The sequence below is a fragment of the Carassius gibelio genome, chromosome A12 (assembly GCF_023724105.1).
Source record: "Carassius gibelio isolate Cgi1373 ecotype wild population from Czech Republic chromosome A12, carGib1.2-hapl.c, whole genome shotgun sequence".
Taxonomy (NCBI): domain Eukaryota; kingdom Metazoa; phylum Chordata; class Actinopteri; order Cypriniformes; family Cyprinidae; genus Carassius; species Carassius gibelio.
In genome coordinates, this window is record NC_068382.1 from 2,313,917 (window position 1) to 2,341,771 (window position 27,855).

A 27,855-nucleotide genomic window follows, 5' to 3' on the forward strand; every position below is an offset into this window, starting at 1 on the left:
AAAAAAGGTTACAACAGCAACTATCTTCTCAACATGATGATCAGGATGACATATTGCCATGTGACAGCATAGCAAACCTAAGCAGTAGAAAACAAGGTTCAAAATCAAATGTTTCTTTTACTTCATCAGCACATCTTAAAGCAGAGGTTGAAATAGCTGCTCTGCTTCTCTGTCAAAGTTTGCTAAAGCAAAAACATTACCTTGAGGAGCAGGAAAAGAAATTAAGACAACAAAAATAACTTTAGCTTAAGGTTGATATAGCCACATCAATGGCAAAAGTGAATGCTTTAAAGAACTCTGGATCTGGAGCACAGAGTGCGGCTTTCTTAACGATCTGATGGCATGGAGTCATATTTTATGATAAAAGGAAAAACAGTTGAAGCTCTTGATGCAGAGACTTTTGTTCCATGAAACCTTGGAAAGGATAAAAAGGGAAAAACAGCAACTGGAAATGCTGATTTACATTTTTGAAGGCCAAATCAGAAAAAGGCAGACAATGCCATGAATCTCCAGCAGATGCCCCACAGAGTTCATCAGACAAAGTTCATCAGTTTCAAATACTACCGCACCTGCAGTGTCTCATCGTAGATATTTCCATACACTCTAATTCCATAAACATTAACAGTGAACAGAACCCTGTGTTGTCTATAATGGAAAAACAGAATGAGATAACATCAATGCTGCCTAAGGGAGATATCCAAATATTTGATGGTGACCCTCTACATTACCATGCTTTCTTGTGGCCTCTTGAACAAGTAATTAAGGAAAAGACTTATAATGCTGAAGATGCATGTAACTGATGGCTCAGGATATGCAAAGGCAAAGACCTTACTGCATGAACATTTTGGAAACAAACATATGATTGCATCTGACTATTTGAATAAGATATCTTAATGGCCATCATTTAAGTCAGAAAATGGAAAAACTTTACGTGTATACAGTCTGTTCTTGCATGGATGTTGCAATGTCATGGATGAGGTTCATAGTCTGTGTGAATTGAAAACACCTGCCAACATGATCACTGTGATTAAAAGATTACCTTACAAAATGAGAGACAAGGGGCAAACAGTGTCATGTAACATCCAGGAAAAGCAACATCAGAGAGCTGCGTTTGTTGATATTGTGACTTTCATTGAGCGACAAGTGAAAAAGATGACAGATCTTGTGTTTGGAAACCTACAGGATGCAATTAAAGAAATCACCTCACCTGTTCCTATCACAGTTGAAAAGAAACATACATGGAACACAAGATTAAAGATGAAACTTTACCTGAAAAGACTTGTCTGTACTGCAAAGGTGGACACATGCTGGAGTTTTGTACTCTGTTGGAGAAGAGAGCTCAGAGTTGAGAATACAGATTTTTTTTTTTTTCTAAAAAAAAAACAAACAAACAAAAAAAAAAAAACACTGGCGTTTGTTTTGACTGTCTCTGAACTGGTAACATCAGAAAGGAGTGTAGAGAACATCTCTTTTGCTAAACTTGTGGTTTAAGGGACCTTAGTATGCTTCACATCCACCACAAGGAGAAGGTAGCAGATGTAAAAAGAAAGGTAAGAGCAACTCAGAGAATGCAGTGCAGTTGTTTGGTTACAATTCAAAGACTTTAAGCTCGCCATCGTACCAGTGAATTTAAAATCAAAGAGAGGTCAAAGGATCCTTCTACACAATGGGTTTGATGGATAGACTGAATCTCTCTGGGAGAATAACAAAGATTCTTCTGCGCACCACAGACCAAGAGACAGATTTGGAAGTGGCTGGACTGGACAGTGGCTGGTACTGTGAAATGGAAGATATCTTCACACAACTTAGGATGCTTGTTAATATGAGTAACATCCCAGGACAGGAAGATCTGCATAAATGGCCTCAGATGTGGAGCTTCTGTTCAGAGCTTAGGAACCACTTGAAGTCTTTAGGAGTGTGGATAAAGGGCCCTGTACCATCATGGTTGGATGGTAAATGGACCTCTTGGTGGAGGATGCTGTGATGAACCTGACTTGTATCATTCTGCAGATACCATCAACAGAATTTTTGCTGTAACACTTGATGAACTCTGGAAACAACAGTTCAAGACAGTTTGGCTTTACCTCTGAAGGACAGAAAGATAAGTATGCCTAACAACCGTAACATTGCAGAACAATGCACTCTTAACCTGAAGATAAGGTTTACCAGAGATGCACTAATTCATAAGGATTACACTGCTTTCATGAATAACCTTATATCCAGTGGCTATGCAGAGAGAGTGCCAACCACAGATCTGGCATGCAGTGACGGAAAGGTTTGGTACATCGATCCCACACCATGGAGAATTTGGTATATTGCACACCACCAAGAATTTATATTCTGCCTCGACCAAGCTTCCACTCTACAATATGTTTGATCATGCTCATTTCCCAAAATGTCTTAATTATTACAGAGAAGAATAAAGTCAACAGTTAAGTTGTTTGAAACATTTGGGATGATGACATGCTGAGCAAATGGTGACCAATTGTAGAATGTGAATGATGTGGGACACTAAGAACCACCTCAGACAAAGGAGTGCCGGAACTTAATTAACATACAGACTACAGCTGTTACAACAGGAGCAACTCTATTTACATCAAGGGTTGTAAACTGAAAATGTATAAAAGTTTTGAACTTCGTATGTTCTGGGTTCATTTTGACTCTGTTGAACCCAAGGTACTACATGTACTTTGTCACTACTATGCTCCAATAAACATCTTCATCAAGATCAACAATGTCCTTGTAACAAAGGCAAAAACTCCATGGTCACGGGAAGGAGGACTTGGGAACCGCCGGACAATCAAATGAGACTTTAATGATCAAATAAACATAAAACAGCGCGTCAGCCCCTCGCGGACGACTATCATGCACAAATAAAGACCAAACACAAAATAAAGCCCAGGCCTGGTCCTCTCTGGTCCTTCACGGTTGTCGCTCCTCTTTTGTATCCTTCCAATCTCCTCTGTGTGACTCGAGACCGGTGAGTGTCGCAGGTGTCGCTCTTTTCCAATCACTCCACCGGCCTTGCTCCATTCCCATGGCTCTTGGCCCTGCCCCACTCGTCACAGTCCTCATCACTTTTTCTTACATTGGCAAGCCACCCACCGAGGGATTTCTAAAAAGCAGAAAAAGGTAAGAAAAGCAATTTCTTTCTTTTTTCTGATGTTGTCAGGGAACCCCCTCGTTTTAAAAAAAGATTTGGAAAAAAAATTGTAAGGATAGAAGAGAATCTAGTTTAATCTGTATTGGCAGGAGGAGTTCTTAAGCCTATTCTGTACAAATTTTGTTTAAGATTCTAATGGAACTGAATCAGCCCGACACAGTGTGGTAGCAGAGTTGTATTGGGAATTGTTGTTTCTAAAGTAACTGAAGCAAAGTTCTTAAGTTTAAAGTTTATAAAGTAATTGAAACTCTGTTTTGGTCTGTTATAATTCTGTTAGGATTCTAATGTAATTGAACAAACCCGACATATTATGGTGGCAGAGTTGTATTAGATCTATTGTTTCTAAAGTAACTGAAACGGAGTTGTAAGTAATTATGTAATACCATAATAACGTAATTGAAGCTGACTGTGAAGTTGTGATAATTCTGATGAAATTATAAAGTAAGTGAATTGACCAGCAGTGTGGTCACAGAATTCTTTCATAACTGTTGTGTTTATAGTGTAGTAAATCCAATGCAATGAACTCTGTGACGTTTGAAGCCCAAAATCAGTGTTTATTTGCCCATCGTACTGTGGCTCAGTAAACTTGTAAAAATATAACATAAAGCCGGAAGTGTTACGTTTTTAACAGTGTAGTGAAGAGTAAGGCCCAAAGGAGTGTGGCCATGTCCGGAAAAGTGAACAGTTTAGTTCAGAAGCCCGACGTAGAGTGGCTGTTTTATTCATTTGCATCCAAAGCACAGGAGCTGTGAATAATTAGAGTATCTCAAAGTAACTAGATAATGTTCAGTCAGTGAAGGAATAAAGCCTATTGAATTGCTGAAGACAATTTAATAAGATTGTGAAAATGGAAGAGCTGAGAGTTAAATACATCGCTAAAGCATGGCTCGGTGAGAATATTTGATGGGATAGAGAAGGCAGATGACCCCTATGAGTGGGCTTTATCCCAATTCAAAAATTGTCCCAAAATGGCCAAAGACAAAGAGGGAAAAGTTACCAATGCACTTCAAGCTCTTTATGCCTCATACAAGGTAACTAAGAAAATATCATAGGACATTAAAACTGAAAACAAGTTGTTAAATTCTCAAGTCAGAGGCTATGTCATATCATTGAGAAATTGTGAGGCTGAAGAGATCATTTTGAAGGAACAGATAGTGAAATTGGGAAAAGGAATTTCAAAGTCCAAAACAGAGAGGGAAACATTTAGATGTTTGTATGAAGGGAAAGCTAGACAGTTAGTACATGCTCAATCCAATTTTTAATATAATGAGAATAACTGCAAGGAAGCCTTTAGTCAATGACATAATTCGTCAGATGGTTCTGTAAGGTTCACAGTAGCACCAGTGCGAACAAGACGTACTAGAAATGAGAGAGTTCTTGATCAAAGAAATGACAATGGACCAGTCTTTTATGGACTTTCAAAGTCTTGTTACAGCAGTAGATACTTTTGACCCTGATAACATGGATCCTGTAGAGTTTTTGTCAAAACTGGAGAAGGTAGTGGATGTTTATAGTGTGTCAAAAAAAGATGCTTGTAGACTTCTAATGATCTGCATTCTTCACTCATTAACTAATGCTCTCTCATTGGAAGTTCATGACAAAAGAGCAGACAAGAGTGCAAGGAGAGATTATCTACTTAAACTTACTGGAACTAATTTTGTTAACTTGAGAAAGATAACCGAGGTCACAATGCAAATTGGAGAGCATCCTCTAGCATTTGCATTCAGGTTGTGGGAATTGTTCAGCTGTTACATTTGTTTTTTTTTCAAATGCAACTAAACAAAACCTCATGTTTAAGTCTACATTAATTGCACAGAGTAGTTCACACATACAAAAAGCCATTGCTATGCATGTAGATGTAAACACCATACGAGCTAATCATTTAAAAAAATGACACAGCATTTCAATGCAAGAAGTCGAATTAAAGCTTCAGAATGTAGACATCCAGTTGCTGCCTTTGGCAGGAGAGAATGTTGTAGATTATCTAATGGTTTCCATCAGAGACAAAAGAAATTAGAAAGAGTAACTTCAGAAGGTGTCACTCTCTGTTATGCTTGCGGAAAAGCTGGTCACATTGCTAGACTTTGTCAAGACAATGAGAAAATGAGAAGCTTTGTCTGTCATGCATGTGGAAAGGATGGGCACATAGCAAGGCATTGTTTGAATAAAGGTAGAAAAGATTGGGAAGATGATTGTTTTGCTTGAGGAAGGATGGGACACAAGGCAAGACAGTGTCAATTTTCACGCAAAAGAAGGATGAGCTATTGCGGTTTGCTTAACAAAATAGGCAGTTTAGAAACCCAATTGGCACTGTTGTAAGGGAATAAGGAAGAAGATATTCACACCTTGCCAGACACAGTGGAGCTAGGGGATTTCCACAAGAGAAAGGACTTCTTAAAGGACAGGGTGATCATTAGAACCAGAAATTGAGTGATTTCCAGACTTGAAAGAACTCCAAGCCTAAAATATCTAGAAACCCTGAGACCCACCAATGCTAAAGGCCACCACAACAACACTGAGTATTTCATTCAGAAGGACTCTTCCCAACTGAAAAGAATGGGCATTGGAAAAAAGAACCAAGGAGAGACTGAGGACAGCAGTTTTACCACTGTGATGGAAAAGAAGTGGGCAAGGGACAAACGCCCACTAAGAAATGCACAAAGACACAGACTCACATTACACTAGAAAAACATAAATATATGCATACTATTGTTGTTATGGTTCTCAAGTTCTCCTCTCCCAACCCCCGCCCCCCTCTTCCTCCACAAGGGGCGAAGTTGTGAAAAGAAATAGTATATATATAAGGCTAAGTAAGGCCACCATGCCTGAGGAGTTAAAACTTCCTGCCATATTAGCTAAAGACCTCTATTTTTACTCATCTTACAACATAATCATCGAGAGGTTGGCCATGGAGGTAGAAATAATATGTTGTCAAGACTACGCCAGAGATACTGGATACTGGTGTTAGTGGTTCTATAAGGAAGATCTTGGCAAGATGTGTGGTGTGTCCACAGCTACATGGAGCTGCAGGTCAACAACAGATGGCAGAATTGCCTGAAGATAGAGTTTTTCAGAAGAACCTCCCTTGAGTCATGTTGGAGTCGACTACTTTGGACCATTTGAAGTCAAACATGGGAAGAGAGATGGGAAAAGATATGGAGTTATCTTTAAGTATTTGGCAATAAGAGCAATGCACATTGAAGTTGCTTCATCACTGGACAGAGATTCTTGGAGTAATGCATTATGACACTTTATTGCAAGACGAAACCAGGTTAAAGAGTTATGGTCAGACAATGGCACTAACTTTGTCGGTGGAGAGCACTAGTTGAGACGAGACATTGAAAGATGGAACTTGGAACAGATCAATGATGCACTCTCATTAAAGGAATTAAATGGACCTTCAACCCTCCCACTGGTCACATCATGGAGGAGCATTAGGAATACTTACCACAAATGCAGGAATGACAGTAATGGACAAAGATCAAGCGGAATTTAATTCCTGGAGACATCATACTGGTAGTGGATGATTCTGTGCCCCCCAACTCCTGGATCACTGGAAAGATAACTGAAGTGGTTCCAGACAGAAGACGACCCATTAGACAAATCTGGATCAAGACCCAAACCAAGCGTATATGCAGGCTGGTAACCAAGATCTTTTGGATAATATGACCCATGACGTTGGAGAGTTAGGTCCGCTGGTGCGGACCCTGGAAGGGGAGACTAGTGTCAGGGATCTGGCAAGCCTAGGCCCAACCAATCACCAATGCTCTCAATCACTTGACTATTAACCAGCCACACCTGCCACGTATCACGGAACCAATCAAGAGCACTATAAATACACTCACCTGCACCTCAGTTCCCTGTCAAGCCTCCAACAGAAAAGATTGTTGCATAGTTTCTCCCAGCGCCTTCAAGTCAGAAGTAACATATACTCATCTCAGTGTTACGCTAACCTGTCTTCTTGTTCTGCTGTTCCCAGGACTGTGGATCACCGTGCGATGCCATGTGATTCTATGGTCGCTGTATTCTCCCATGAACATTCCGAGTGGATACTGTCTTTGGCTTGTGAGAAGGAAGCGAAGAACAGTGAGATCTATAATTGTGGCTGTGACATCTGAGTTCCAAACTCTCGACCTGTGCGATGTCCCCGTTCCACGAACAATACTCCATGCACTAAATGAACGGAACTTTACTGTGCAACTACCACCGAAGATACACTGAGCACTTGAACTCTTTATAATTCACCTTTACCTCTGTGAATAAATAAATATATATTTTTTATTCTCCTGTATGTGTAATGCATATGTAATTATTAACTGCAATAATTAGGAGCTAGAATGTAAGAACCAGGTATAGTTTATTATTTTGAACACATTTTTGCATTAAATGCAACACCTGTTGGTGGCGGAAGTACTAAGAATATATCATCTGTCCACCTGTGTGTTTGGGGTATGGAAAGAGGGGGTGACGGGGAAAGTCTTATATTGGCTGACTCCTAAAATGATTAAAATACTGTTTAATGTTGTTTATCATGAATTTTGGACATCATTTTGTATGCCTGTGAAACAATTATGGAATGTATTTGATGCACAACTTTGTTTCACATGCAAATAAATCTACAGAATGCAGACTTTAGATCTATGATCATTATCAGCAAGCACCTACAATGCTCTCTGAAACGTATTTGAGAATAATCAGATCAATCAAACCACTTCAGGAGGTGGATTGGGATACATTACGGATGCAACTTGATCAAATTTAAAATTGATAAATTGTTTAAGGTAGTAAATCGTAGTTCATTTGGGTTCTGATGTGGTCTAAAGCAGCCTGACTTGGTTTTATTCGGTTTATTAAGGTCTGATCAGTTCTAATTGTATCTAAAGAGGTTTCTTAAAGGTCTGCTGATGTCTAATGCAGTTTCATCGCTTAATCTTGTACTTTCAGTCAAGGGATCGAAGTTTGTCTACAAGCTCTATCTATCTAGTTGTAAATATTTTTTTCTTATCTAACCACCTCTGAAAGCATAGTCCCATCTTGTTTGCAAGTGCATGCAGCAGAAGTACAGTTTGACCCCAGGCTGCATTTATCTCATTCCATTCCACTGGTACACTGGGTAATCTTCCTAGGCGGAAGTTATTTATTGTTCCGAACTGCCCACTGTGCCTGAGAAAAAGGTAGAAGAAAAAAAAATGTAAAAAAAAAAAAAAAGTGTTATATACAAAATTCTACATCATAAGCAGGTTAAGCAAAACCTGATTTTAGAGATTACACTATTCTATTTTGCATATAAATGTTTAAAAAAGCTTATTCAGTATGCACATATTTCCGTTTTGGGTCCCACTTTATATTAAGTATCCCTAATACATGTGTGCTTACATAATAACTAAATGTGTACGTAGTATGTAACCACAGTGTAAGTACACATTGGTACATCGTATCTACAGCTCTAATGTTTGTGTAACTACAACGTGTAACAATGTGCAAGTAAGTCGTGGCCAAAAGTTTTGAGAATTATATAAATATTGGAAATTTGAAAAGTTGCTGCCTAAGTTTTTATAATAGCAATTTGCATATACTCCAGAATGTTATGAAGAGTGATCAGATGCATTGCATAATCCTTCTTTGCCATGAAAATGAACTTAATCCCAAAAAAACCTTTCCACTGCATTTCACTGCTATCATCAAAGGACCTGCTGAGATCATTTCAGTAATCGTCTTGTTAACTCAGGTGAGAATGTTGACGAGCACAAGGTTGGAGATCATTATGTCAGGCTGATTGGGTTAGAATTGCAGGCTTGAAATGTTCATTGCGTTGCATAAAAATGGCTCGACAGGCAAGGATATTGTGGTTACTAAGATTGCACCTAAATCAACAATTTATAGGATCATCAAGAACTTCAAGGAAAGAGGTTAAATTCTGGTAAAGAAGGCTTCAGGGCATCCAAGAAAGTCGAGCAAGCGCCAGGATCACCTCCTAAAGAGGATTCAGCTGCGGGATCGGAGTGCCACCAGTGCAGAGCTTGCTCCGGAATGGCAGCAGGCAGGTGTGAGCGCATCTGCACGCACAGTGAGGCGAAGAATTTTGGAAGATGGCCTGGTGTCAAGAAGGGACAAAGAAGCCACTTCTCTCCAAAAAAAACATCAGGGACAGATTGATCTTCTGCAGAAATTACAGTGAATGGATTGCTGAGGACTGGGGCAAAGTCATATTCTCCGATGAAGCCCCTTTCCGATTGTTTGGGGCATCTGGAAAAAGGCTTGTCCGGAAAAGAAAAGGTGAGCGCTACCATCAGTCCTGTGTCATGCCAACAGTAAAGCATCCAGACACCATTCATGTGTGGGGTTGCTTCTCATCCAAGGGAGTGGGCTCACTCACAATTCTGCCCAAAAAAAACAAAAAACAGCCATGAATAAAGAATGGTACCAAAACACCCTCCAACAGAAACTTATTCCAACAATCCAACAACAGTTTAGTGAAGAACAATGCATTTTCCAGCACGATGGAGCACCATGCCATAAGGCAAAAGTGATAACTAAGTGGCTCTGGGACCAGAATGTTGAAATTTTGGGTCCATGGCCTGGAAACTCCCCAGATCTTAATCCCATTGAGAACTTGTGGTCAATCCTCAAGAGGCAGGTGGACAAACAAAAACCCACTAATTCGGACAAACTCCAAGAAGTGATTATGAAAGAATGGGTTGCTATCAGTCAGGATTTGGCCCAGAAGTTGATTGAGAGCATGCCCAGTCGAATTGCAGAGGTCCTGAAAAAGAAGGGCCAACACACGACTCTTTGTCATGTAATTGTCAATAAAAGCCTTTGAAACACATGAAGTGCTTGTAATTATATTTCAGTACATCACAGAAACAACTGAAACAAAGATCTAAAAGCAGTTTAGCAGCAAACTTTTTGAAAACTAATTTTTATGCAATTCTCAAAACTTTTGGCCACGACTGTACAACTGGGTAACAGGAATTTGATAACACTTTGTTAATGAAAGTACAAATGTGTCACAGGACTAACAGCACTTAAAAGAAAGTGTTACACTAGATTTAACATGTAATTACTCTGAAGTTACACAGCAGTGGCCAGTAAGTTAGGCTTTACATATAAATTGTGGTTGGTGTCCAGAATGTTACACTATATATTGTGGACAGTTCCCATGTAAGTACACTGGTATTATAGTGTTGCACCAACTCCAAGTTGAGATCCAACTCCTTCTACTTTACGTATCCTTAAATCTACCAATTTCCACCCCCTGGATCCCATTTCCACCCCTAAACCTACCCCCTGGATCAAATGGTTCCAATGACTCTTATACAAGTTGTTACAAAATGTAGTTATATAATTCCTGTTACACGAGTACTTGATGAAGTGAAAAAAGTGTTGTTACCAATGTCCTGTTACAAATTTGTACTTAAGCAAACCTTCCTGAGGGTTGTTACACATGTGTAGTTACACAAACACTAGAACTGTAGATACTATGTACTTACACTGTGGTTACATACTATGTACACAAACAGTTACTATGCAGGTACACAGGTAGTAGGGGCACATACTATAAAGTGGGACCATTTGGATGATGGTCCTAAAACTAAAGAGATTTTATAAAGAGATTTGAAACCAGATATGAAAGGTGGCATTGAAAACGTTGGTCTTCTTGAGTCTGTCCAACTGAATCTGACAGTAACGCATTTGATTGTCCACACTCTTAAGATCATCATCCAACTCCAACTGCTGTCTCTTAAACTCGCAGTACTCCTTCTGATACCTGAGACAGAAACAGACAAAGATGAGGGCATTTACTTGGAAACTGACAAAAAAAAATAAATTAAAAGTGTCATCATGAGGAATACATTTTTCCTCAATCTTTAAAGAAAAATATGTTCAATGCACTATAAACATGCTTCTAATACAACTATAACTGCAAATCATGTATGACATACGAGAGCTGTCAGGAAAGGATCCAGCCATTTAATAAGATAAATAGAGACTTTTCTCAAAAAAAATATAAGATACAAGAACCACTGTACACAAGACAATGTCCACTTAAATGTATTCCTCAATGTAGTACTCTTCAATGCAGTCCTCTTCATTGTAGGCACCTTGATACCTCACAAAGTTTTCCAAGCATCTCATCCACTGTTCAAAGTACTCAGCAAAATCCTTTGTTGGAATCAAAAACCAAAAGCTGCCTCATCTGATTTCTCGAATCTCACAGACGGTCTGAAATCTCTTTGCTTTCAAAGGTGATGTTCAATGGTATTATGGGATGAATGTCTCTATTTTTCAAATTACATGGCTGGATACTTTCCAGACAGCCCTCATATTTTATATTAAAAATAGCTAGCTTCTCCCAAAGCTATCAGTTTTTTTTTTTTTTTTTTGACAGAAGTCTGTTCTTAACAGTTTGAGAAGTACATTTCAGAATACATTATTAATAGTTTATAATACAAGCAAAGTAATACAAGTTTTGCAAAGAGGCTGTTATTGAAAGACATGTAATAACAGCAAATCTGCAGCTCATGTGTGAGCAAGGAAAATCACTGTGTAGTTGTGGGCATCTCACATACTATACATTAGTGGGATTGTCACCATTGAACAAGACCTCAAAGAAATTAATAAAATGGCTCTCAGGGCAAACACACAAGTAAGCTCTGTTTCCAAGATGCTAATGGTAATATATATATATATATATATATATATATATATATATATATATATATATATATATATATATATATGCAGATGTAACTGATCCATCTGCATTTTTCAATCATTTTAAGTGTGTTGCTCCCATATATAATATATAAAGAGCTGTTAAGCTTATGGAGACCCTGGTTTACGTTCAGACTGGCTCATGTCTCAATCCCGTCCCCCCACCCCTCCCTGTACTTTCCTGTAACTTCTCCACTATTCTGTAAAATAAAGGCAAAAGAAAGAAAGAAAGAAAAAAAGAAAGAAAGAAAGAAAGAAAGAAAGATATGAATTCTTAGTAAATATTCTCATTCGTATGTACTGAAGTTCTTCGGTTTCCATCAGCTGGTTATGGTTGCGTCCCTCAGCCAGCTCTTTGGCCACGGCTTCACGCTGCACTTCAATGCTCTCAAGCTCCTGGATCAGAGATTCCTCCTCTTGTTTCAACTGCTGCAATGCATTCAGTAGACTGGCTTCCTCCTCCTCTGGTAGTTGAGACAGCAACTCTAAACAGCTCCTAACAATTAAGAGCCAATTGAGTGTCCCACTGAAGTCAATGATGTCAGTCATGTACTGACTAAAAATGTTTAATGACAAAAATAATGATACAAACCCTTTAAACCAGGCAAATAACACATCCCACTTACATAATAATAAAGTAAAGCAGCTTTAAGTTACTTGAGATGTTTTGAGTGTGAGTGACACTAACTTGTAATTCTGGCATTCATTTTCTGTCATGCTTAGCTGAGTGTCCAGATGGTCGAGTAGTGTGTCCGTGCACTCCTCACACAGTGGGTGATCAATGTCTGTCTGACCAGACATGATATCAAACAGATCACTTGTCACCTGCAGGAAAAACACATACATGAACCCTAGATTCTTTTCCATCCATCCACTCAACCTATGTTACAGTAGGTGGCCAACAAGAATGAGCCTTTTATCACGGTGGTCGCCGTCACTGCTGCTTCTGCAAAGTGCATTTGCAGCTTTTGACTGCTGAGTGGTGCTTAAACCACAAGTTATCAAACAAATGCATCAAAGCACATTTTTGCAAATAGCTGTCAGCTTTGCCAGATGATTTACATTTGACAGCTGCAATCAGGGAAAATTAAAGAGCAACACTGTAGTTAAAATATTTAATATTCACAGGTGAAAATTTAGTACTTATGAAGTTATGTGTGTTTCTTAGAACAAATTAAAGCAGGATAAATGTCTGTGCCTGTGCTTATATTTTCTTTAAGCTACACAGTACTACAACTTTTTTTAGATTTGAAACATTAACAGCCGTGAACTATTATTTATATAATATGAATTATGTGTTATATTATCCTTTTCATCGGAGCATAAAAGGTGTATGTGAGATTTTTTTTTTTTTATATATGTAGCCTAGCTCACTAAAATGGGTGATTCTCACGAAATCGTAGTTTCAAAGATTTCATATATGACATTTTAAAAAATGTTTGTATCAACAAATTTTCTTTTTAAGCATTAAGAGCCAGGTCTGAAGTGTCGGTGACCATAAATTGAAATAAGTTTTACTGACAATTTAACAATTTTTTGAACATATTTTCCAAAACATGTTGTTAAAAATCTAATTACCGTAACACTCTGAAAAGTCCAGTGCCATGGGGAAAAATAATACATTTTCACATGGTTTATTAACAGTCATGCACAGTTACTTGAAACTTTGGTATAAAATATATTTTTATAATAACATTTTTGTGTGTTTTTCAATTATTTCTCTCATTACCGCAACACCTTCTGCATTTTGCAACCCATTTTTATAAATTTTTTCTTTAAAAACTGAAATATTTTCAAAATGATGTGCCAAACCTGAAAGAACATAATGTATAGATTCTGCACATACATTTAAAATTTTTCAATTTCTTAAATAAATCTTAAAAGAATGCATGTTGCGGTAATGATACATAGGTTACGGAGATGAGGTTCATGATTTCGGTAATGATAATAGGAATATTAAGTATGTGGTATAGTCAAACAAATAATATTTAATGTAGAAAATAAATTAGATAATATTGGCATAAATTATTTTGCAGTGCTTCATAACTAGATAACATAGGGTAAAAACACCAGGGGCCATTTTCACAAAATATTTTAAGTGAAACTAAATGTTGCTCCTAACTCCACATCTTTAGGACTCTTTGACTCTTCTTCAAGTACTTCATAAAGTGTTTTTATGTAAAAATCAGCTCTTAAATCTGTGAAAAGTTAGTGGTAATCAAGAGGACAGCTAAATCACAAAGACCAAATCATACACAATCCTAAAATGGCTGTTTCCACAGCAATCCAGTTTGGATTTATTTTACCTTTGTACTAAATCTTACTGTTTTATAAGCCATAATAATTCTAGTCTGTTAATTAAAAGGCTGCTTATACATATAACAATTATTTATAAGATGCAGACATGTAGAGGCTGACAATTAGCTGAACATATGCTTGTTTAATTAGTGACACTCTAGTTCAATCTTTATTTGATTATGGCAACATGATATCTCATTCTACAATATTTCTATTATAAAATAACTGACAGAGACCCATCCCTTATCAGCCAATCACTGTGGGTGTAGTTAGTAATCATGCTGACATCATCCATACCAAAAAGGTCATCCTCACTCTTTTTCTTAGCTTAAGATTTCTCCCCATTCCTTAGTAAAATTCTGTCACAGCTGCTTTATGAATAAGTTTTAAGAGAAGCTGTTTAAAGGGGACCCTGTGGTTTTCCACAAAAATAAATACTTAATAGTGCAATGTTAGAAAACAAACCAGACTAATATTAGTTTTGTAATTTTAGTTTTATTATTAAAAAAATATTCACAATACATTATTACAAAATAATGTTTCTTATTTTATTTTATATTTTATGTAATAATCATATAATTATGTAATAACTATTTATTAATTGTCATTGACAGTGGGAATGTAGTCTATGGTAACTCAAGTGGATTTTTTTCTTTCTACTGAAAGAGTTGGTTCTGGTAAAGAGTACACCCAAGTGTTTACCTAAAGTTTTTCAAAAATCGCTCATTCCTAAAAAGATGGTTCACAATATATTTTTCTTATTTCCATAAAGATGTTCTCCTTCAATTTAACCTAACCATTCTTTAATAATTGTTTTTGAATTAGAATTTAAAACTGCTGCATTTTGTCATATCTAAATACACTGCCATTCAAAAGTTTAGCATCAATAATAAAAAATAATAAAAGTTTTTTAAAGCCTCTTCTGCTCATCAAGGCTGCATTTATTTGATCAGAACTACAGTAAAAACAGTAATATTATGATAAAGTGATGGTTATCTTTTTAATATACTTTAAACCAGAATTTTATTTCTGTGGTGACAAAGCTTAATTTTCAGCATCATTACTCCAGGTTTCAGTGTCAAATGATCCTTTAGAAATTATTCCAATATGACATACAGCCAAGTATGGTGACCCATACTCAGAATTTGTGCTCTGCATCTAACCCATCCAAAGTGCACACACACAGCAGTGCGCGCAAACGCACACACACACACACACACACACACACACACACACACACACAAAAACACACACATAGTTCTGTTGCTCAGTATAAAAATCATTACACTTATAGAAAGTCCTCATAATGATAGATGCACCAACATTTGTGTAGGCTTCCCAACAATTTTTGATAACTACTCCTGCTGTAACCTCTAACCCACAATGTCTCTCTACTTCCTGGGGTTTGGTGGGTTGGTATAAACGTTTTCTCTGAAATTGGTCACCCTAGCCTTTGCTTAAGCTTTTTTGTTTTGTTATTAAATAATATTTAATTTAATAACTAATTTTATACATTTAAAAATAGTCTGTATGATTAAATTCTCATTACCAACTGGCCTTAAATTGTTGCGGTGAGTGAAAATGGTGTTGCGGAGGATGAGGTGTCTTAGTATGTTTTGCTAACAACAGAGAAACCATGATGATTTAGCAAATTTTTTACTCAGTAGATATAATCAGGCATTAATGAAGTATATTTTCATAGAAAATTTGTAATCTAATATTTTTCTAAATGTGGAAAACTACCCGTTTCGGTGATGATAATCAATTTGTCGTGTAGACGTTCTGACAAGAGAATTTCACACTTTTAACTGGAACAATATGAAGATATCTGCCTACCTTGTTGGTATTTTGAAGGTTCTGCCTCATGTGTTGCTTAATTTAAAATCATTTAAAGGCCTTTGCGATGTTAATTTGTGAAGATCTTGAGGTTTTGTTAAAGGGCGTGTCCATGGCGGCCTGACAAATTTTGATGTTTCGCCATGAAAAAGGAAGTTGCTGTAACTCAGACATACAATGTCCAATCTGCCCCAAACTTCACATGTTAGATAAGACTTCTGCCCTTAACAGATCTACATGCCCATATTCAGTTATAGTCATAGCGCCACCTGCTGGCAACATGAAGTGACATGTTTTATGCTGCGACAAACTACTCCTAGAAATCTTTTGACATTAATGTATTTTTTGTGGTCAGTCTAATCTAAAGGCCTGTGCAATGTTAAATTATGGAGATCTTGAGTTTTTGTTAAAGGGCTTGTCCATAACGCCATGACAAAATTTGATTTCTCGCCACAGCCAGCGAAGTTGTTTTAACTTATGCATAAAAATCTGAAGGCCAATATTTCCTTATAATGATTGCGCCACCTGCTGGCAACAGGAAAATTGGCACATATAAATGACTTTGACATATTCCAAGTATATTTATGTCTTTAAATGCATATTTCTCACCATTCACCTTTTTACTAAAGCCACACGGTGGCTGTGAATATATATACACACACTAAAAATACTACTTAGTTATTCCTTTTTTTTTTTTAAGTTTTAGCCATTATAGTTATAGTTTTAATAAGTAATCTGTAATAGCCTACTTTGTCTACTTATTAACTGAGATATATAGATTTAACTGATATATGAATTATTATATGCATAAGCAATGCAACATGCTAACAACAATATAGAGATAAATTTGTTTCTAATCACAATAGGAACAAAAATGTTTAGATGCTTTTTAAACTATATTAAACATATGCTCAACCAACACGGATTTGCAAATGTTGAAATTTTTTCCATCCATTTTTATAATTATCACTGTCAATCCCCAATAATTTTCTGACTTATAATTTAGCATAATCATACTTGCATTTAAATGTGTGTGCATGAAAAATAAAGGTTTTACATGAATTGTGAATGGACTAAATATAGAAAGCAAGTAAACAGCACTGCTTTTAAAATCACCTATGTTGTCAATTATTTAAATATAAATCAATGAAGTTGACTACATTACACAATGAATGTCATTTACATCCTGTGTGCACTTCGTTGATCATAATGAGAGAACGGGAGTTTAAACATTAGGACATTTTAATAATCTGTCCTATCTTTTTAAGTCCCATTGTTTTATTTAAATAGTGGCCACATTTTGTGTCGCATTTTATTAAATTATGGGAATGAAATATTATGAAATGCACTTTGATATGTTTGAAAACTTGGGAAGTCTGGTTAATACTATGTGTGTATATATACACACATAGTTGTTTTGTTTTGCTTTGGTGTCATATTGGTATATTGGTGTCAAATAACAGAATTGTGCACATCATCCTTCAAATGCTTTTTGTTCTGACTAATGGTTTAAAATAGCAATATCAACAGCAATGCAAAAATTATCAGATCGATTATAGATAAATGAAATCAACTGTAACTAATAAATCCTCTGCTTTATTGTACTACTTTTGTGTCTGCCAAGATGTAAATATGATGTAAATATGAAATTGTGTATAGTTGTATAGTGCAGTTTTGTATTAATGAATCCATACTTTCAGCCTGCGACTCAAGTTCTCCATGGTTCCTCCATCTGAAGCTTCTCCAATTAGAGTGAAACTATTTGCACTTTCGGTTGACATCATCCTAAAGAACACAAACAGCTAATTAATACACCATCATACAATTGTAATATTTAATCTTTAAGCTCAGCACATTGCTGTTACAGTTCACAAGAGTTGCATATAACACATCACATGAATATCAATAAATAATAAATAGATATCAATAAATATAGATAAATATGCATATAATAGAGATACAAAGATATAAAAAAAAACGGACTAGAGACACAATTATGCATTAACTGAGAATCACAAATGTGATTTTAAAAAAGGGATTTACAGAACAGGAACATTACCCTACTTGAGAAAATAGCATGCAATGATATGTGTATTTTTCTGTTAACTAAAAAAGTTCAGAACTAAAAAAAATATATATAATAATAATAATAAACATGGCAAAGTGTGTGAGACAGACAATGCGGTAATACTTTATTTTACTGTGTCATTGTTACACGTTACATGCATTTACTAATAACTGTAACACTAATGAGCTGATGGTATTTCAGCCATCTGTTCCATATTAATGAATCCTGACTCTAACACATTCTGCACTCAAAGACCAGAACGTGAGTAAACAAGGACCTTCGTTTTACAACATAATTCACCATTTGGGGCGCCGTGAAGTCGGTAACATCCTGCCGTGGATGACAGTTTTTACACCTATTGAGACTGTCCAGGGATACCCGTGAGCAGCCTCAAAGGAGAAATGAAACACATTCCACAACACACACACAAACAAACCTTTCTTAAAGTTCTTTACCTTCGTCATTTTATTAATAATATGTATTTTGAATGTTTGTGTATTGCATAAAAATGGTTAATCCTGTGTAAATGGTTAAAGTTGCTGAATTGTAAAGGCGAAATGTTTTTGGAATGAATGTTCTCAAATAGAACCATGGGTTGTAACACTACTCCTGACCAGGTCGTAAAACTTTATGACCTAACAAACAGGACAGGGAAGCTAACTCTTAGGAAAGAGAATGGTAAAATGTACTCAAATGTAGTCTAAATGTATAGAGTATTACCTTTTTGGTGCATTAGATTTTCCCCCATATAAACTGGAGTGTCTGCAGTTTATATAGTGTGTTAATCAAAATGTGTGATTAACACACTATATACTTTAAATTTCAAACTTTAAATGTGTGTAATTCTGCATTGGAATGCAACTTTATGTTTTGATCATTTATATATGTTATTTTTGGTATCTGTTTAATTGTCATGCTTTGACGGACCCACTTATATAAAGCAAATTAATGAAAAATGTATTAATCTTGAATTACGGACTTGCTAGAATATCACTGCTGAAATCTGATAATCCCTAATTTATTAGGGTGGGTGTTTCCACAGAGACAAAGGAACTTTTTCCCACTTCAGATCACGGACGTTCATTGGTTGACCACGCGAACAGAGGCATGAACCATAAGAGCTGACCCAGGAAGTTCCTTTTACTCTCTTACTCTTCGCTTCTTCGCTTCCACGCCTCGGACCCTGCTCGTCCTTCTGCGCGGCCTTGGGCCGCCCTCCTATCGCCGTCCCCTCTCAGCACGGAGGCTGAGAGGACAGCCGTTCTCATGGCTCCTTCAGGACCTTCCATTTTCGTCGTTTTTGTTTCTTTTCATTACTAAGTTTATTCGGCTATTCGCCTCTCCACACGAGGAAGACGAATTCCGAAACATTGTTTTGTTGGACTTTTCAAAAAACGTGCGATTCCGCAGCAACCCCCGGAAGACAGAACAGAACCACATGCACGCTGGTTTCAAAAGACCACGCACAAAGCATCACGAGAGACACTTGCAAATATCATTTTCTATGGAGATTTAAATGCTGTTTAAAGTTTGCCTATGATTTGATTCGTTGTTGTCTTTCAAGGCTTACTGTCTGTGAGTTTGCATAACTGAGCTCATTCTGTGGCCACATTCTCTCTCATTCACCTCTCTCTCTCTTCCTTTCTCTCTCATTCATTCTCTCTCTCTCTCTCTCCCTCATTTGGATTCCGTTATGTCTTGTACAAAGTTTACTGTCTGTATTGTCGTACGCGTATTTACTCTGTGTGATTTGTAGTTTGATGTATTATTAGTTCAATTATTAAAAACCCATATATATTCATGATTGCCTCTGAACCGCTCACATTACGAGTCAATGAAGTGTCTGATCTTTAGCTACATGCTGTTTACTTTGAGTAACTAAATTTATCATAATGATAGGATAATGTTTTCATGGCCAGATAATATTTTCCTTGAATTATAAGAAGTGATAACTTTATAGAAAATTGACAAGTTAATCTTACGGCCGTTTGCTGGACAAACCACTGTTTGATTTGTGGTAATTTACAGTAAGAGATATCACCATAATTGATATGAAGAATGGAATATTGCCATATGAGTAAATTACAGTGCCCTGTAATGAGTTATTGATAAATGCAATTGAGCTATTTTTCATAATCAATAATATTAATGTAACTGTCATATGATATATATATATATATATATATATATATATATATATATATATATATATATATATATATTAGGGGTGTAACGATACGCTTATTTGTATTAAACCGTTCGGTACGAGGCTTTCGGTTCAGTACGTGGTACGCATTATGTACCGAACGGTTCGTTGGGCTAATTAATTATGTTTGGAAAATAATAAAAAAATTGTGAAATATAATGATATGCGTTCAACAAGGTAGCCCAATAACCCAAACGACGTAACAGGCAACGCCCCTGACACCCCCGAAGAAGAAAAAAACACCAGCTTATATGTTTATGTTAGGCTACTCAGTCAGGCGCTCGCTCACTCAGTATGCGCTGAAGGCTCGTTGCAAAATGGCCAATGCGTTTAACAGACCAGAAATAGAAGATCCTCCAATAACCAACAGGTCTGGTGTTTGGGTGCACTTTACCAATCGATCGGGGCATCCAAACAAGCACGGAAATCAAAATGGACTAGTACTGTACTTTGTCGGAATTTCCTGAGCAGTACGATACAATTAACAGGCCTGCATGTTATTATATAGAAGAACTGTTATAAATAGAACGTATGCATGGGCAGTTTTGAAAACTCCACCTAGTTTGCTCTTGGCATAGTGCAGCGCGAATCGCGTTGTATCTGAAGGGCAACGCTGAGCCCAGGGTCCTGCGCCGCGCATACCGCGTCCTATGTGAAAGACCCTTTAGCCATATGCAACGAGCCTTCAGCGCGTACTGAGTGAGCGAGCGCCTATAGTGGAAAACGCAGGTTTTAAGAACATGTAATTGAGCCCCTTTACAATATTCCTTCACAAACCCATTTCAGCCAGACCGTAATTCCTGCTTTGTTCCAAAAAACATAAGCCCTGTAGAGAACCAATTGAGTAAAAACACACTCAATATAAAGAGTTCTAGAGTTCCATATAAAAAGTTACATCTTTTATTTGTTCATAACTACTACAACAATATAACATTTCTTTTTTTTTTTTACAAGGAGCTTTTTGTTTTATACAGTATGCTGCTAAGAAAACACCATAGAAGATGGGTAAAGAATAGCTCCATCACTGTTCAATGTAAAAAAAAAAACAAGAAACATACTTTGTTAGTTTTAATAAATAAAACATTTTTTAAAAATCAAGGACATTTATCTGCCAATTTTTTCTTTTTGCTGTATCTAAAACGTACCGAACCATACCGAACCAAACCGTGACACCAGTGAATCGTATCGAACCGTGAATTTTGTGAAACGTTACACCCCTAATACATATATATATATATATATTAATCATATTCCTGATTAATTATTCAAATTCCCTATATATCATTTGAGTTAATAATTATGTACAACCCAGTGTGGCTACATAACAATAAATTATGCATAATTTCATGTAAATAACCTTAAAAAAGTGTTTAAAAATGTTTTTTGGTCACACATCACATCACAGACTCCTGCAAATAAAAATAAAAAATTGCTGTGCTTGGGCTAGGCCCTGGTCAGGGGGCTCTACAGCTCCCCCAAACACAGGATATGGTCAGGATGAAGTTTCTCTGATGTGCACTGAAATTGTAACAAAGTTCACCATGTTGGATGGAATGTGTAATTTTTCAATTTTCCTGCACTGTACCATGGTTAAAAACTCATGAAAGCTATAAGACAAATTTGTCTTAAGCAGTATTCTTTTAATTTGATACTGCAATTCAAGGAGAGATGTGGCTCATCAGCTCCACAACATTCCATGCATATTTCTTGTTCTCAGAATACATTAAAACTCAAGATATTTTTCACCCTTTAGAAGCTTAGCAAGATTTATTTATTCTGTGGGCATTTGTTTTGGCTGTGGCCAGTGGTACCCAGCACTAGCTTTTATTAGAACTAGAACTTAAGCTAGAACTTTAATTAGCTCCAGCCAGCAGAAAGCTAACTAGATTTAGATTTTTTACTTCGAACTGTGTTGCCATGTTGATGCGTTAAAAACGTAAGAATGGGAAACAAAAAGGGTCCTATATTCTCTGCATCCATCCTGTGATTTACATTAAAGAGCCACACAGATGGGAAATCAAAAATTACCTGTGTTACAGTGTATGATGTAGCTGTCCATCAGTGTAAACAATGTGCAAAGTAATTAAACCAAAAAGTACACGATTTATAAAGTTATTGGCTTCTAAAGTAAGGAGTCGACTCTGAATCGCTGTAACGAGTCGTTATAGATTTCAAATATTTTGCCCATCTCTATGTACGTCACTAGGAACACTTTGCATAATAATCTCTGCCTACCGTCTTGGGAGAAACGGAACTCTGGACCAACAAGCATCTCCGAATCACAACGCGAAGTATGATTATGAAGTTATGTGTTTGTTTTCTCCCGAGCGTCTTATCAGTATGTGTGCTGTCTGCAGCCTTTGTCTGTACTGATTTTCATTTACAAACACGTCATTAAAATGAAGCGTAACAAGTGCTGCTAACAGATATTCTGTGATAAAGTAATCCATATGAAAACAACGCAATGTCCGTTTTTCACGTCTCCCTTCATTATATCTAATGTGACCACGCCCCCGCGCTGAACGCGCTATTCAGATTCAAACTGAAGCACGCAGTTTGAATACACCCACACAGAAGAAAAAGCAGCGAGACTGTTCAAGTTTTTTATTTTACTGTTTGCTTCGCGATAAGAGGAATAAGACAAAATTCACCCCAAAAAGATGCTAACGCATTGTTTACCATGAAGTTGTGTGCGGAACAACCAATCAAAACTATGTCAGTTGACCAATCAGAACACAGTATGCTACCGAAAGGTGGGCTTTAAGGAAACTGAATCTTTTGAACAGCTTTGCGCGAACCGTTTGGGGATCTATGAGAATTTAGGTAATTTTAAAATGATATTTTGACAAAATGACAATGTTTTTTAACCTTGTGTTTTTCAATGTTTTTAACTTTGAAAATCCTGTTTTGCTCTTTCTCTAAATTGATACAGATGTTTATTATAATGATGTCAAGAAAGTACAGATTTAAAATTAGTAATATTTTCATGATCTTTTTGCTAATATAACTTGCCAGACATTTTGAAAACGCGTAGTGTCTCATATCTTCTGTGTACATTGTGTGATTTACATTACACTTTACACAAATGTTGGCCTTTTGGATGTCAGTGGAAAACCACTATTGTGCATGTATGGAACAGCTTCACTTTTAAGGTAGTGACAAGTGATTTCCATTAAGAATAAGTAATTCACCATCCATTTATTCAAATGATTCATACAAAAATCCTGATTTAAATATATATATATATTATACATAACCTTGAACCTCTTGGTCTCCACAGAAATCTTTGTCAAGACAATGGCAAAGAAACTGTCTTTTCTACATATACATGGACCTAAATGAACTCAAAAAGACTTCTAAATTAATATCAGTCCATCGCTTAGCAGTCCATTTGCCTATCATGTTATAATCACTTATTGTGTATGTCTTTTAATAGCTATTGGATAGCTTAAGGATTCGTAATTAGGGCCCGAGCACCGATGGTGTGAGGACCCTCTTGGAATTGCTCCGTTTATTATTAGGGCTCAAGCCCAAAGGGCGAGAGGCCTATTGTTTTCCTTAGGATTATTAGGGCTCAAGCCTGGAGGGCGAGAGCCCTATTGTTTTCCTTAGGATTATTTGTTATTATTATTATTAGGGCTCAAGCCTGGAGGGCGAGAGCCCTATTGTTTTCCTTAGGATTATTTGTTATTATTATTATTATTTTTCTTCAAGGTTTCGGGGGCTTTTGGGGCCCTTAACATGCTTAAAAAGTCTTGAAAATTGGCACACACATTGGAACCTGCGGCCATTAGGGCCGGGCAGAGACTGATACACGGGCGTGGCACAGGGGCTCTACAGCGCCCCCTGGAATATGGAGGGCCATATATCATACATACTTGCACGTAGACGTACGAAACTCGGTACACATATAGAACTCATCAATACAAACAACTTTCGTATTGCATATCATAGGCTCCGCCCAACAGGAAGTTGGCTATTTGGGGTTTATTATTCATATTTGTCGTCAAAGTTGTGGGGGCTTTTGGGGTCCTTAACATACTCAAAAACTCTTGAAAGTTTGCGCACAATTTGGAATCTGTGGCCTTTAGGAGCCTGCAGAGGCTGGGACACGGGCATGGCACAGGGGCTCTACAGCGCCCCCTGGAACACAGTCATAAATGTTGATGTATAGCTCACACATACTTGCACGTATTAATATGAAACTCAGTACACATATAGATCTCATCGTGCCGAACAACTTGCGTATTGCATGTCATAGGCTCCGCCCAACAGGAAGTCAGCTATTTAGAGTTATGTAAAAAGCGCATGCTCTGGAATTTGAAATACTTGTCATAGGTTTTTTACTCGATTGCCGCCAAACTCGGTCAACATGATCTCAAGACATTGGGGATGAAAAATTGCCAGGGGATTTTTGATATCTCAAACGGTTTGCTCGTGGCGAGGCGTTGAAATTATGGCGAGAAATGAGAAACAGGAAGTGTCTAATACCATCCACATACATTTCCTGATTTTAATCAAACTTCATCAGATTATTCTTTGTATGATGTCGATCGCATATATGTGACTATTAGGAGTCAAAGTTATAGCGCCACCAACTGGCAGCAGGAAGTGTGTCATTTTCAAAATGCTTTGTATTCAGCATCTTATTTTTACTCGATTTGCTTCAAACTTCATCAGAATAATGTTAAAACACAGCCTATATTAATCTGCTAGGGGGCAATTGATATTTAAAAATATTGTTGCCGTGGCAACATGTCAAACTTCTTGTCAAACAAATACTTCTCAGGTGATTTTAAGGCATATAACATACTTAGAATTTCATGAAATTCAGAACACATATCAGTATTAGTGACAGCTAGACACTGGCGAAAGTTCATAAGAGGGCGTGGAAGAGGCACTCTATAGCGCCACCTTTTGTCAAAAGTGGGGGGGTTAGTTTTAGCTACAGACACCAAACTCGGTACAAAAATTGTTCTTATCAAGACGGACAACTTTCTAATTCACAGTCATCAGCTACGATCAACAGGAAGTCAGCTATTTTGATTTGAATGTGGATTTTTTTTTACATTTAGCTGTGAATTAATGCATACTGCTCAGAGGAGAGTAACACTATACACACCAAACTTTGTCTACATGATGCCAAAACATTTTAAACAACTTAAATTGCCAAAGGATTTTGGATAGCTTGAACGGTTTTGTCGTGGTGATTTTTTTAAATGACAGTAAAAATGGAATTATTAATTGTCCTGCATTTTTAAATTCCAAACACTTCAAAACCTTTTTTCATACAGAAAAAAAGTCATTCTGAGTAAATATGGATAGTTTCACGACTTTACAACACTGTATGGATAACAGAAAATTAAAAAACTGTCAGACATCTCATCTCACTCTGTCCCTCTGTTTGAGTATTATGTGCTGAGACTTACATTGTCTGAGAGAAAATGCGCCCCTAAAGGTGCAATTCCTGAAAGGGAAATTCGACTGAAAGGGAGGAGACTCTCTTTTAGTTTCATTTTTAAATCGGTTAAAATACTAATAAATACTTAGATTTAATTCACACTGACAAGCTAAACCAACATATATGATTATTATCAGGTCAGGGCTCATTAATAATTGAGTTTATTCTTGTTTTATAGCTTTTAAAATTAAAATATTAAAGCGATATTACACAATTCACCAATTAGAACACACCAGGAGCTAAATTCAGATGTTTTTGAACTGTTTGTGTGAAAATGAAATATTCGCGGCTGCCTATCTGAAATCACTGCCTCCGATCAGCGCGCACAGTGTCACAAGTTCAAAACTAATGAATTTATTCTTGTTTAAGAGCTTTTTCAAATAAAATATAAATGCACACAATACACCCATTATAACACAACACGAGCTAAATGCAGGCGTTTGTGACCCGTTTATGTGTGCAAGACTATTTGAAAGCAAGACTGGCAGAATAACATGTATCTCTGGAGCTGCAGGATTCTGCCTTTCGTCGTAAGAACGAACACATCACGGACAAGATTATTTCAAAATACATAATAGCTTGGCGAATATAAACGAAAACAGCCACGTAGACATAAACTGTTGAGAAATAAATCTGAAGTGGATCTACTGGATTTGAATATTAAGTGACCGCATATACCAGCTGCTTCTGTCTTCAATTTTAATCTACATATAAAAAAGGAAACTCATTCATCTTGGCGGCTTTTTTAATGTGTGTACATATTTATTTATTATTTTGCTCTAACAAGAATTAATCTATATTTAATTAAATCAATTACATTTTATTTTACATTTGATTTGTCCATTTCTGCATCTAAACGCCTAAAAACCTAAAACATGCTCTATTATACTATTGTTAGCAATTTCTTTATCGTCCAGTTTATCTGGTGTACACACTTTTATTTTCATAATTAACTTGTTTCTTAGATTATACACAGTTACAGTGGTCTATAATAAATATTAACAGGTTTTATTCAAGCTGTTTAGAATGATTGCAGTAGGCTAATTTGTTTTTATGTAAATCCCAAAAAATAAATTAAATTAAAAACATTGGAAAACAATAACTGTTGTACTTTTTTATACATTTTGTATAATTTCATAGTTTATGCATTATAGTTATAAAAACAAATAAATTTAGCCACTCACATAGAAATCTTAGGCCTTATCCTTTTCTGACAGTTTTAGGTTTTTTTTTTTAAAATCCTAAAAAACCTTATTTGTGCTGCAGATAATAATTTCAAACTCATTTGATACTGACCTCTGACATCCTGTGACATGATATTTATTTGAATTTACATAATCTCATGGATGTAACAGTAAATCTGTTCAGCTCACAGATCAAGACTAAGCTGTAATGCAAGCAGAACTTTCACAAATGCTTGTAGGTCAATAAAATCATTACAAAACACTTACAAATCATTTAAGGATTTGATAACACTGTAAAATAATGTCTAATTTGTTAAGATTAGCAAATGCATTAATAACACTTTATAATAACTGCACTCATTAGTAAATAGTCAGTTCATGCTTTATAAAGCCTTGTCCCAATATTAATAGTCATTAGTAAGCAGTTTATAAATACAGCTATAAATAGCTTGTTCTTGGTTTTATAAGCACATTTATTAAAAAGGAGAGTAAAGGGTCAGTTATCTTCCTATGAAAAATAAAAAAATTAAAATAAACAAACAACAACACAGATTGATACAGAACTCAGGAATGTTATTGTGGATTTATGATAAACTCAGCCTGTAAATGAATTCATTCTCCTCCAAGAAGACACAAGTAGTTCACACCAAACTGTTTTAACATGAAGTCATATACTGAAGATGTTAAATTGCGAATGGGTTTAGGATACCTTAAATGGTGTGGCCATAGCGATTTATTAAAGTAACATAAAAAAATAGTTATTTTACTATATCTTTAAAATTTTTAATTCCAACTCTTCATAATTTTTTATATACGTAGAAGTCATCATTTGAAGGAAGCACAGTAAGTTTCATAGCTTTATCATTTTCAAGAGCCAGCATAAAATTAAAACTATCATAACATATAAATCAAGCTTGCAAT

The 27,855-nt window shown here is 36.3% G+C and overlaps 1 protein-coding gene across 3 annotated transcripts in view; it reads right to left on the reverse strand.

Annotated features, from left to right (window-relative positions):
- Positions 1-27,855, reverse strand: part of becn1 (beclin 1, autophagy related) — a 190,227-nt gene that overhangs the window by 23,787 nt on the left and 138,585 nt on the right. For all 3 annotated transcript variants that reach the window (XM_052612180.1, XM_052612181.1, XM_052612182.1), the window contains 5 exons: positions 17,710-17,800; positions 12,570-12,706; positions 12,183-12,377; positions 10,788-10,934; positions 8,177-8,326 (listed from right to left, as the gene is read on the reverse strand). In XM_052612180.1, coding sequence (XP_052468140.1) covers positions 8,177-8,326; positions 10,788-10,934; positions 12,183-12,377; positions 12,570-12,706; positions 17,710-17,800 — 720 coding nt within the window. The remainder of the gene's footprint in view (positions 1-8,176; positions 8,327-10,787; positions 10,935-12,182; positions 12,378-12,569; positions 12,707-17,709; positions 17,801-27,855) is intronic.